The following is a 12,369-nucleotide window of genomic DNA, read 5'->3' as shown; positions in this document are numbered from 1 at the left end:
AGTGGCTCAGTTGGCAAAGTGTCTGACTTCGGCCCGGGTCATGATCTCACAATTTGTGGGTTCCAGCCCTATCTCAGGCTCTATGTTGACAACTGAGAGCCTGAAGCCTGTTTCACATTCTGTGTCTTCATCTCTCTGCCCCTCCCCCACTCACTCTCTGTCTCTCTCTCTCTCTCTCTCTCTCAAAAATAAACCTTAAAAAAATTTAAAAAATAAAGGTAATGATCATTTCAAACTGTGAATGACTAATTGCTATAGTAAAAAATGTAATAAGAATAGGTTGTTTACGTGTAATTTCTTTCTTCTAGAAACATTTTTGGAAAATCCTTTCCTTGAGGAATAGTGGAAAATCCCAAAACAAACATAGAAAACAAAAGTATAGTTGTATTTTCCCACAAATATTAGAAAAACATGACATAGTATGAGCAAGGATGTCATTAAAGAACGAACGTTATGTTTGTTCACAGATTCAGAAATTAACAGGAAAATATGACACAGTGTTGCCAAGCTGACCCTTAAGCTACAACTAGAAATCTACCACTTTCTTGCCCACAGTTCTTTCCTCTTCTGTTATAGCATTTGGCTCTCAAAGTAGATGCCGTTATTTCTAACAGAGTTTAAATTAGGAAATACACTGAATGGCAGTTGAAGGCGATTTTGGGACTACCCTCAGCACATAATTGTGTTGTTTTCATGTCATGCCCGATCCTAGTGTGTTTATTATATACCAACAATGATTGATACCCAGTGCATGTCTTTATCAGTGTGCAGTCCTGATCAACTGTATGAAAATAGACTAGAGGCTTGTAATTAATAATATTTCAATCTATAATAAAAGCAATTTGAAGAATACCTGTCTCCTTTTTTTCTTAAGATATTTATGGTTCTTTTGTTCATATATTTGTTACCTATTTCTTTCTTTTTGTACTTTCACATTTTTATTTAAATTTCAGTTAGTTGACTAGAGTGTAATATTAGTTTCAGGAATAGTATTATTGCCTATGTCTTTACAGCATGCTGGGGAAATGTACAAGTTTTTAAACATGCAGGAGAAGGATCTATAGCCCATTCCACCATCAGTCCAGACTAGTCTTTGTCTGATAACACCAATAGAAGTTTGAATTTGAAACTCCAAAGCGAACATTTCAGAAAGGGCCTATTGTATTCATAAGGGCCCCAAATTCCCCAATCAGAAAAATGGCCCAAAATACATGTACATGGAAAAAGATGAAGTCTGCAGTTTTTAAAGTACCACCACAAACCCTCAAAGTGCAGGAGAAATTATTTTTGGAAGGTTTTTATGGTTTGGCTGGGCTAAAATTCAGGAGTGAGCCTTTCTAGAAATGAACTAAAATACTGTAAAAGAAAAATTATTCTGACATCTGTTAAAAATGTTAAGGAAGACTATCTAAGATTATTGCACTTGGATCAAGACTACTGTGGGGTGCCTGGGTGGCTCAGTTGGTTAAGCATCTGACTTTTGATCTCATCTCAGGTTATGATCTCACGGTTCATGAGTTCAAGTCCTACATCAGGCTCTGTGCTGATAGTGCTTGGGATTCTGTCTCTCCTTCTCTCTGCCTCTTGCCCACTTGCGCTCTTTGTCTCTCACTCCTCTCCTCTCAAAACAAATAAATAAACATTATAAAAAAAGATTATTGCAATAGAGAAGATTGAACTGAGCTCCAAATACGGCAAAGGTAGCTATGGATCTATATTCAATAAGCAGAGGGATCCGTAGGTGCAAAATTACTATAAGAGAAACTTGATTCGATTTCAAGGGTGGGGGGATTCTTGCTAAAGGCAGACCAGATATCAAGGATGGAACATGGGGAACTTAATCAGGGTTTGGGGCTCTCCATAAACTGATGGAGCAGGATTCTTTGCTAAAACTGGGCTCACCAGGCCTAGTTGGGAAGATAATTCAGAGCAGTCTGACTAAAGTTCAGTCAAGAATCAAGGCTTCGTAAACACATAAAGGAGATAAAGTTGATTCACTGGTACCATGACCTAATGTATGGATATTCATGGCTAGTGATGAAAATTCAGGACTTAGTAAAGCATATTAATCACTAAACTCTGATCTCATTGACCATTATACATAGCTGTGTCTTTCTACTGTTGTTCAGTAATAATAACTATCCTTAAGAGAACACCATCATGTGCTAAATGCTTTACTTTTTTGTTATTATTGACCATCTCCATTTTATAGATGAGGAAATTGACCCTTGGAGTTATTAAAAAGCCCCAGCCAGGGCTAAATGGATAGTGGATATGGAATTGGAATTAAAAGCAAGGTCTGGGATGATGGGAGCCAGAGCTCACTCTTTTCATGACACCGTGTTTCTTCCCTAAGTGCCCTCCCCCACCTGGAATCCTCTCTTATCACACATCTAAATCTCACTTGATATTTAAAGTTCACGTCACATGAAGCTTGTCCATGAAACTGCCTTGAGAATTTGACTGAGTCCCATCCCTGAACTCTCATAGCCATTTCTGCACACATTCATGGCACTTACCGGTTTCTACCATCTTGTAGTTATGTATGTGCCTACCTTAACTCCCTCAGGTCCTTGAGGCCAGAGTCCAGAATGATTTGTCTATTTTTCTTGCTAGCATCACACCCAGGCTGGTGCCATGGATATTGTGGGCATTCAATGTTTTATGGGTGAATAAATGAATGATTGAATGAATGGCAACCACATCCATGAGAATTATAGAGTAGGTTGAGAGAGAAAACAATGGACTGATGACCATTTCCTGCCAATGTCTAGCACCAGATTTTGGTGGAGTTAGTGAAAGAGCAAGAAATAAAGAAAACAACAAAAAAAAAAAAAAAAAAAAGGAAAGGAGAGGAGAGGAGAGGCAAAGAAAGAAAAGGAAGGGAGAGGAAGGGAGGAGTAGGAAAGGAAGGGAGCAGAAGGGAGGGGAAAGAAAGGAAGGGCGGGGAAGGGAAGACACTTTCAGACACTTTCAGAGATGGTGTGACAAGAGGAGAGAAATGAGTAAATTAAAAGTCAGAAAAAAATGGTAGGAGGGAAAATTGACCATGGAGTACTACAGCTCTTAGCCTTCGTTCCCCTCTTTCTTTTCAACCTGCTCCAATGTGTGTCAAGAATTGGTGAAGGTATCAGTGAGGCCACCTTACAATACCCATCCCCCCATTCTTCAGGATTGTGGAAAGGACTTTTTGTGAGAGGATTGAGGAAGCCAAGCAAGAGACCCTCCTGAAGAGAATGTAAGTGGGATCCATCAGTAGGAGTCCTGGAGGAAGATCCACGTGAGCTGACTAGAGCTATTTTCCACCATGAGCCTTCAGGAAAGGGGGAGGACAATTTCTGTGTTATGTGGCCAGATTCACCAGAGTGGGGAAACATCAGGAAAAAATATCGTCCGTGCCTCTCAGCCCAGATGTGAGTGAAAACCACAGTTCATTTAATATTTAGGTTCTTAAGATGGAGGTAATTTATTTCAGGTTTGATTTTAGGAGATAATTCAGAGAATTCCTCTGGGATCAGTATACAGATTCCTAGCAGAGAAGGCAACTGGGGAAATAGAAAGGACATGTGATCTGGAATATGAAAGTGGATTCAAGTCCTGACTCTAGGGCATGTCCTTCGGTAAGTCACTTAATTATTTTGAGTCTCCATTCCTCAGTTGTCAGAAGGGACTAGAAATAAGCCCTGTTGTTTATCACTTTATTCACTCAAGATGGAGTCATTAGGTGGACACCGTGCTTTAGGCACTGGATCTCTTGGGCCAGGACCACTGAAGAAATACTTGAGATGTGCATGAAAACCCTCTGCAAAACGCAAGCTCTATGCAAACTCCAGTTAACAGTTACAACCTAGATGGCTGTCGTACTGTGTCCCAGCCTTACAAATAAAGATAGTTCACATTGGACCTAGCATCACCTTCCAAAAACCACCACTGGCTGTAATGGTTTATTAACCCTTTGTAAATGTTTTCTTCTTCAGTTCACACCAGAGGTGCAGAGGCTGGTTATTTGATTTATAACTCACATAATATTGTCCTGGGAAAAATATTTATCCAGAAATGATCTTAATAGTAAAGTTAAAGAAAACTCACAAAAGTAGAAATACAAAATGCAAGCACATTTAAAGTGAGCCAAGTGCAGTATATTCTTTTAACTTTAAAATGATGACTCCTGTGGTGATTGCACAAGTTATAATGAGTTCAACAAGCTCATTCTTGTGTGATTTCTAAAGCCAAATTCATATTTCAATAGTGAAAGAGATCCATTCTGGTAAACCAAATTTTCTGGATGGACATGATGCAAGTGGCAACCTATCTTGACTTGAACAGGTTTTCAAGGTACCGAAAATTGAAATTCCTGGTAGAAAAGCACATCACTGCAGTGCGACATATTTACATAAGTTCTTTGTAATAACCTGGGGCAGGTGAACATTTATGGAAGGCTCCTATAGTCGCAAAATCTAATAGCATCAATCATGTGTTTTGGCTTTTAAAATAGCACCTTAGTAATTACAGCTAGATTAACAGTGAGGAAAAATTTATTTTAATTTTTAAAAATTTTTTATGTTTATTTTTGAGAGAGAGACAGCATGAGCAGAGGAGGGGCAGAGAGAGAGGGACACAGAATCTAAAGTAGGCTCCAGGCTCTGAGCTGTCAACACAGAGTCTGACGTGGGGCTCGAACCCACAAGCTGTGAGATCATGACCTGAGCTGAAGTCAGAAGCTTAGCCAACTGAGCCACCCGGGCTCCCCAACAGTGACAAAAATTTGAATGTCATGTTAAATTTAACACTTTCTATTCATTAGGGGCACCTGGATGGCTCAGTCAATTGAGTGTCCAACTCTTGATTTCAGCTCAGGTCATGATCCCAGGGTGTTGGAATTAGCCCTGCCAGGAGTTCTGCATAGAGTATGGAGTCTGCTTACGATTCTGTCTCTTTCTCCCTCTGTCCCTCTCCCCTTCTGCTCCTCTCCCCACCTCGCACTCTTCTCTCTCTCTCTCTAAAAAATAAAAAACAAACAAAACTTTCTATTCATCAGACATTCCAAACCTAAATATTTTATTTTAGTGGAGACATCACAAACATCATCATCTTGTACTTTATTGGTTCTCTCTAGCCTAACCATTGGAACATAGATCGAAGCATTATAGTCCAAAGGAGATTGGTAGCACATTCCATTTACTTGAAAAATCTTAAATGGCAGATTGACATAAAGGCAAATGCTATGCTATTGAAAATAATTATCTTTACAGAGCTTGTAAATAGCAACATGAAGTAGGAAAAAATAAAATGGAATATTAAGCCTCTGTTTTTACACAAATTAATTTTCTCCCCCGCCACTAAATTACAAAGTATCTTGATTTGCAATAGAACAGTCTGTCCTGAGAGGTGGTGTAACTGACTGCAGTTTGAGAGATGTTTGACTCATTGACAGATCGTGCTGTTTCCTGATTTGCAGATTATCAGAACTCCCCCTTGTTGGAATTCTATGTAGGTCCCTAGTAACCTTGGAGCTTGGTATAATTCTGTTTGCAGCAATGGGGCCTTTCCTGAATTTACATTCTTTTTTGTTGTTTTAAGTACTTTTTACATAGGCAATTATGCCCACAGGTAACAGGAAACCAGTGTTTCAAAAGAGAACTTGATCACATTGCTAGATAATGCAGGTATCCTAAATAAGTGTGTGAGCGCCTCAAGGGCTTTACCTACAGCTCCTGCCAAAAGTACATATTTTTTTGATTGGTAAGAACGGCAGGTGACGCTTCATGAAATATAAATGCAAGAAAGACTCGGGAGAGCTCAATAAAAACCTTCCACCCGTCAGTCTGGGAAGATAAGATCCTGTGAACAACAGCTGGAAATGGCTTTCGGAGTGCCAGTGTCAGTCTATCTCTTATTCAAAGGTAGGTGGTTTGTTCTTGTCTTGTTAATTTTGTATCAGTGTAAAATACGAATAGGATTTGTCCTCTCTGTTTCAGTGAGAAGTTGGCTTTTAACAGGCGTTCTTCATGACAAAGAACAGAGCAAGGAATCTGCGAATTAATTGAGTTGTAGTCTGCACTACAGACTTGGCTCCTAAGATATTAGATTCCCCCTTTTTTGAGACCTGTATGTTTTCTTTCTAAAACTGAGCAGTTGATACATTTTAACCACAATGCCATAACATCCTTGTGATTGAATTAGTATATAAATGAATCCACATGCTCTTAAAAAGGAATGTTTTTCTATTTTCTGTAATTATAAGGTAGTCAGGGGAATAGGTGCAAATGAGAAACTGTCAGGAAACTGTCCCAATCAGGTTATAGTTTGCAAATGTAAGTGAATTAAGAATAGAACAGAAGTGAGAATAAGCAGAGGAAGAATTGCTTTTGATCTGTTGCTTGTACATAACCTTCTATCTGTTGCTTTTGCACAGAAGGAGGCTCCCCTGCTAAACGTGCCTTACCCCCCACCCCCCACCCCTTCCTATAGCAATGACAGCCTTGACTGAAGAGACAGCTGTGACGGGAACACCTTCCAACACAACCCAGCAAAGTAACTGGACAGTTAACGAAACAGAAGGTATTTTCTTCACACTCTTGTATTTTAAGTGATTTTTTTTTTTTTTTACCATTTGAGAGAAATTTGGATTGTGATAAAAAGCAACACTGGAAATTTTTTAATGGTTATTTCATTATTAGACACTCAAGTCTTTTAGCAGGATACTGATAAATAGAAGTGACAGGTAATGTGCCAGCAAAAACAGGGCTTTTAAAAATTGCCTTCTGCTTGATTCCAGCTTGGTTCCCAATAACCCATTTGTGTCCCTGTTTGGGCATTTTTGATGACTGATATTTTAATATTGTATTTTAATCTGTGACTATGACTTTGCAGCCAAAGGAATTAGGACAAGGTGAAGCTTTAATCCATCCTTGGAAAGATCTTTTTTCTTGTTTTGTTTTGAGGGGCTTTTGTTATTGTTTTAACATATGCTCCATTTCTTAACCACGTGTACCCATTTTTTATTGTTGATGGTGATGGTATATTTTCTTTCCTATATTATTACTCTTACTGTTATTATTAGAATAGCTCCTGGCTGCATTGTTTGAACTCTCAGAGGTGAACTTGGAAAATTTGTTACCTGCCAACACCTGTGTACTGGGTGGTTAAGATTCTCACCCAAATCACCACCCCCTCTTGTGAAGACTGGTGATGTGACAGGGGTAGGAAACACTGGGGCTTATGCTCAGAGCCAGGCAAATAAAAGAAGATCCTGTTAGACGCTTTGTTTCTGAATATTAAAGATAGTAACATTTAAGTCTGCCTCTTTTTAACAATAGTTTTAAATTAAAAAATTTACTTAAAATGGTTAGTCGATTTGAGTTTTAAAGATCTATCCATTTGCAAAACAAAATCCGTGTACGTTTTAGAATAATTTTTAACCAACTTCTTCATGTCTTCTGAACCTCTGCACAAAGAGGAAAGCTCTTCATTGGATGGTTTCCTCTCAGGGACTGACTTCAGAGCAGTGCGCCCAGCGCCACCTTCTTACTTCCTTAATACACGAGATGTGACCATAGCCTGTAATGGGAGTTATGGATATCTTTCCCGGGTTAGTCATTTGCGTTTGGTTTTCCTGAAGGCCTTTTGGCATGCAGGTGTTGGCTTTTTTGTTTGCTGGGTTTTTTTAACCAGTAAGATTTTGAACCTCAGGATCTTCTGTGTCTGCGTGTGTCTGTGTGTGCATATCTGAGTCTTGGAACACTTGGAATTTATCTTGATGTACAGGAGGAGGTTAAGGATTCAAAAAAAAAAAAATTGAGGTGGCTCCTGGTTGCCCAGCACCAGTTACCAACGAGTCTTTTCCCCTCATAACTTTAAAGATGCCTCTCCATCATTATACTAAACCGTGTTTTCGATTTTCTGGAAAATAAAAAAAAAAAGAATGAAATCAAGGAAAGTTTTCCAAGTTATAGATAGTAATAATGGAAACCAGGGACCAACTGTATCATCTCTACAGTTATCCTTTGCTTTCTTGATGGAGAACTTCAGTTTTTCCATTTTTTAGTTTAATTTGAAAACCTGCATCTAGTTATCTTGGGAAATTTTTCTTCAACTTACAACCAATATTCTTCTTTCTGGGGGAAAGAGGAGTCTCTCTGGCATATTCTTTCTTTGGAGGTATCTTCTTTCAGTTCTCACATTTCCTAGCAAACCCTGGTTCAGACTTGGCTAATTCAATTAATTTAGTCTTGAAGCAGGAAGAACCTAGCCCAGTTTATAATGGGAAAGTCTCACTGACTGAGAGTTTATTATTAAAATGACATTAGGTTCACAACACCACATTCACCAAGATGAAGGCGAGTTTTAAGGTAATAGTGTTTGTTTTTAATCAAGATGGAGTTATATAACACAGTATCTTATTGGTGACTTAGTACCTAAGATTTAATATTTTCAGTATAAAAATATTCCTTTTTAGATTTTTTTCACTTTAAAACAAATAAGAAGGATTCTGTTAATCTACTTAGCAAGGCAAATATGGTATAACAGGATAACTAAAGATAAGGAGATATGTTTATTCATAATAATGACAAAATAAAACACCACTGATGCTGCTTGGGACAAATTTAAAAATTGGCATTTAAATTTTACCAAAAAGGACCCAATTATGCAGCTTTACCCGTGTCATCCCCAGTGAATATGGCATAGGATGGCATAGGTATATGCCTTCAGTACATCAGGGAATGAGGAGGAAACATCCTGAAGTGTATTTCTTTTGCCAAAACACAGCTTCCCAAAAGGAAGCTTCCCATACAGAGGCTTCTGGACACTTGACCACAAAAGTTTTGCCAAATGTGATCATTTGCATAGTGATAGAAGTCAAAACCCAGATTTTCTCCTTTTGTGTCCAGGGCTTTTCCCACTATCTTGTAATGTCTCATTAACTGAGTAAAATTTACAATTAATATTCAAAGGTGTTGTCTCAACTCTGTGAAGCTTAAGCCATAACTTGTTTCTGGTTCTTGTATAGGTCATAACAATGCCTCTTCTGAAATGAGGCATGGTGTTGCCTTTCAATTACCTTCTCGATGGTAGTCCACAGAAGAGGAAGCAGGGAATTCTCATCTTCTTTGGGGAGTGAAGAGAAATCAAGTTGATTTTCTCTATAAATCCAAGTTTCCTAAGTGCTGACTCTTGGGTGTAAAGGGGGGAATAAAAAATAGGGTGCGATCTTTGACATTTATTAGTATTTTGGGGAGACTTGCTCAACACAGCCTGCCTAAATGAGAATCAATGCTGCCACCTTTTGGCAAACTTGTATCTATACCTTATTATGCAGCTTCTAGAGAATAAAATAGTCACCACTCCACCCCCTAATTAATTAGTGATATGTCTAAATGTTATTTACCTAACCTTTGTGAAAATAACCTGCTGATGGCATCAGCCAATCGTTTAAATAGCAGAGCACCCAATGAATATTCTTTAAATTAAAGGTCTCTTTACATGTGTGTGACAAATCTACTATAAAAGTAGGACTCGCTTTGTCTGTTAATATTGTGTGTCCTTTTCCTAGCTGACTACACAGAAGGGCCCATAGCCTTGAAGTTCTCACATCCTTGCCTGGAAGACCACAATAGTTACTGCATCAATGGTGTTTGTGCCTTCCACCATGAGCTGGAAAAAGCCATCTGCAGGTAATTACAAAGACCTTTCCAAGTCCTAGAGATGGGAGGAAATGCATTTATGTTTCACATAATGTTTCTGTGTGTTTCACCTAGTACATTTCCACACACCTCACTCTTATCTGGTAAAAAGGGTACATCATCTGAACATGACTCACTATATTTGAATATCTAAGGAGTCTTTTTCTAAACTACCTAACTGTCATCACTCAAAAATACAGCTCCCACATTAGCAGCTTCTATGTAACCTGGAAGCTTGTTAGAAATGCAGAAGCGTATGCTTCACCTCAAGACTACTGAATTTAAATGTGTGTTTTAGCAACCTGCAGCTCTGAGTTTTTAACAGGGTTGATTACAGGATGAGATGAAATAGACTATAGCAAAAACACTTCAGGTATATAAAGTTCTAGAGCAATTAAGTACTATTTTTATGATCATTGATTTGCTGGGTGATTAATCTCCTATGAAAGAGTAGTTAATAATTTTCTAGATTGACTCATGCAAGCAGACTGCCTTTCCCTTCTATCAATGAGGGAAAAATATTCAGGAACACAGGGCCTTAACAAATTGATTATTGTAAAATACATAGCTTCTTCAATACATTTAATAGTTGGCTTTCGTTTGAATTTTCCTCTTTAAACTATTTACTGTCCATTGAAATTTTTCATTCTTTGAAACTGGCCATTTCTTTGAATTTCTATCACTATGAGTTTTAAAAATTATACATTCTCTTCTTTTTTTTAAAGGTGTTTTACTGGTTATACTGGAGAAAGGTGTGAGCACTTGACCTTAACTTCATATGCTGTGGATTCTTATGAAAAATACATTGCAATTGGGATTGGTGTTGGATTACTATTAAGTGGTTTTCTTGCTATTTTTTACTGCTACATAAGAAAGAGGTATGAGGAAAAAATATGAAGTCACTGGGCACTTGGGCACTTAATGAATATTTATTGAGCCCCTACAAAGTTCCAAACACTGACATGTATAGTTTTTTAGTGAAAAATGGCTGCAAATCTGGCAACTCTCTATGTAGATTTGTTTTCATACTTTTTCTCATAAACACAGACAAGCAGTAAAAATCTGCCTGCAATTGCAATAAAATAGCTCCAATTTACAATTTCCCTTCATCCTGGTCTCTGCCTACATCAAAGTTATAAGGAGGACAGTAAGCCCCACAAGAGTAGAGATTAAGTGTATCTTGTTCACAGTTATGTATCAGTGCTAAGTACCATGCCTGGCACACAGTAGGCCCTCAGCAAATATATGTTGAATGAACAATTCTAGAAATGAGTATTAAATGAATGAAAACGTATGACAAGCATGGTTCACGTTCTGTTCAGACATCAGCTGGGGGTTATTCAGGCGATCCTGTTGACTGCTAAAAACCTAAGAAAAGAAGCTGGATCCACAAGTATGAGCTACTTGTGTGTTCTCATTTCTATTTGATCCATACTGGTGATTTTTTCTGAAACTCATGTAACTAGAAAAACATCAAGAGATAATGTGAGATACATTAAAGAAAATGGGCAAATACATTTCCTTTGCTGCAGCCTAGTAAGTTGTCATTTTTAAAATGACCAAGACTGTACAAAATAAGAAAAAGTTTGTTTGCTTAATAACTGCATCTTAGAATAACATCTGTTATGTCAATTATAGATCAATTGATATAAAATCTGTTATATTAATTGCCTGAGAGACCAATAAAGGGGGGAAAAAGGAAGTAAGCCTTTTAATGTTAACAAGACAGTGGTCTGAGGTCAAGATCCTTAGAAGCAAAAGCTAAGATGGGAATTCTTGTGCAATTCATTGGCCGAGGGCATGCTCTAAGGGTAATCTTGTACTGAAGTAAGGAGAGCTAGGGCAGAGGAAGGAAGTAAGCAAAGACGTGGCTTTAACTGAAGTCTGGCATCAGCTGGATTCCATGGGGAGATCTGGGATATGAACAACATGGTAGACCTTTCCCAAGAAGGTGAGGGGTCATGGTTATAGTGCCCTGTGTCACCCAGCATGGATGGCAGGATGCTTTTGATGGGAAAGGAAGTAAGAGCTTGGAATCTCCCAGGAATTTTCAGGCTCGGTGCTCTGTTGGCCACAGGCAATCCTCTGGAGAAGGATGCAGCTGTGAGCCTGTTAACTTGCATAGCCACTGGGGGATGGGCCCACCGGTGGGGACAGGGGACTTGGGTGGAAAACCAAGGGGAACTGTTATACCAGAGCGCATACATCATTCTCAACAAACCATACAAGCACCCGTCAGATTCACACGGAAACCAATGTTCTATTTTAGGTGTCTAAAACTGAAATCACCTTACAACATCTGTTCTGGAGGAAGACCGCTGTGAGGCCTTTGTGAGAAATTCCTGTGAGGCTTTTATAAAAATCAGTGGGCCTGAAATCTTCCAATGAAACAACAAAACTTCCCAAGCTGACTGGACTTGAAAATAATGGAAGTTGGGATGATGAAATGAGAGACTAAGTTTCAACATTGGCCTTCAGACTTTGCCGTCGTTAGGGTGCCATGGGAACCGAGTGATTGAACTACTGGGACCCAAGCAAGCTCATAGTCCTACTCTGGGTTTGCTGCTGTTGTAGCGTGGTTATTGTCCTTGCTGCAGAAAGGCTGAGCTTCATGCTTCTGACCACGTCAGATGTGAATTTTCATAGGAATAGTTACCAACCTCGCAGCAAGCCAAAGCAATGCCAC

General features: G+C 38.7%; 1 protein-coding gene across 5 annotated transcripts; it reads left to right on the top strand.

Annotated features, from left to right (window-relative positions):
* Nucleotides 1-5,630: 5,630 nt before the first annotated feature.
* Nucleotides 5,631-12,007, top strand: EPGN (epithelial mitogen). Of its 5 annotated transcripts, none has more exons than XM_029928808.1 (5): nucleotides 5,631-5,903; nucleotides 6,472-6,534; nucleotides 9,554-9,674; nucleotides 10,409-10,435; nucleotides 11,953-12,007. In XM_029928808.1, exons 1-5 carry the CDS (start codon nucleotides 5,861-5,863, stop codon nucleotides 12,005-12,007), a joined length of 309 nt encoding a protein of 102 aa, XP_029784668.1. In that variant the 5' UTR covers nucleotides 5,631-5,860. The 5 variants fall into 5 exon arrangements, with proteins under 5 accessions (XP_029784668.1, XP_029784533.1, XP_029784451.1 ...); XM_029928673.1 differs by having other exon boundaries at nucleotides 6,472-6,561; XM_029928591.1 differs by having other exon boundaries at nucleotides 6,472-6,561; nucleotides 10,409-10,561.
* Nucleotides 12,008-12,369: the final 362 nt, after the last annotated feature.

Source organism: Suricata suricatta, chromosome 1 (assembly GCF_006229205.1).
Source record: "Suricata suricatta isolate VVHF042 chromosome 1, meerkat_22Aug2017_6uvM2_HiC, whole genome shotgun sequence".
NCBI lineage: Eukaryota > Metazoa > Chordata > Mammalia > Carnivora > Herpestidae > Suricata > Suricata suricatta.
This window is presented reverse-complemented; position numbering and strand designations above follow the sequence as displayed.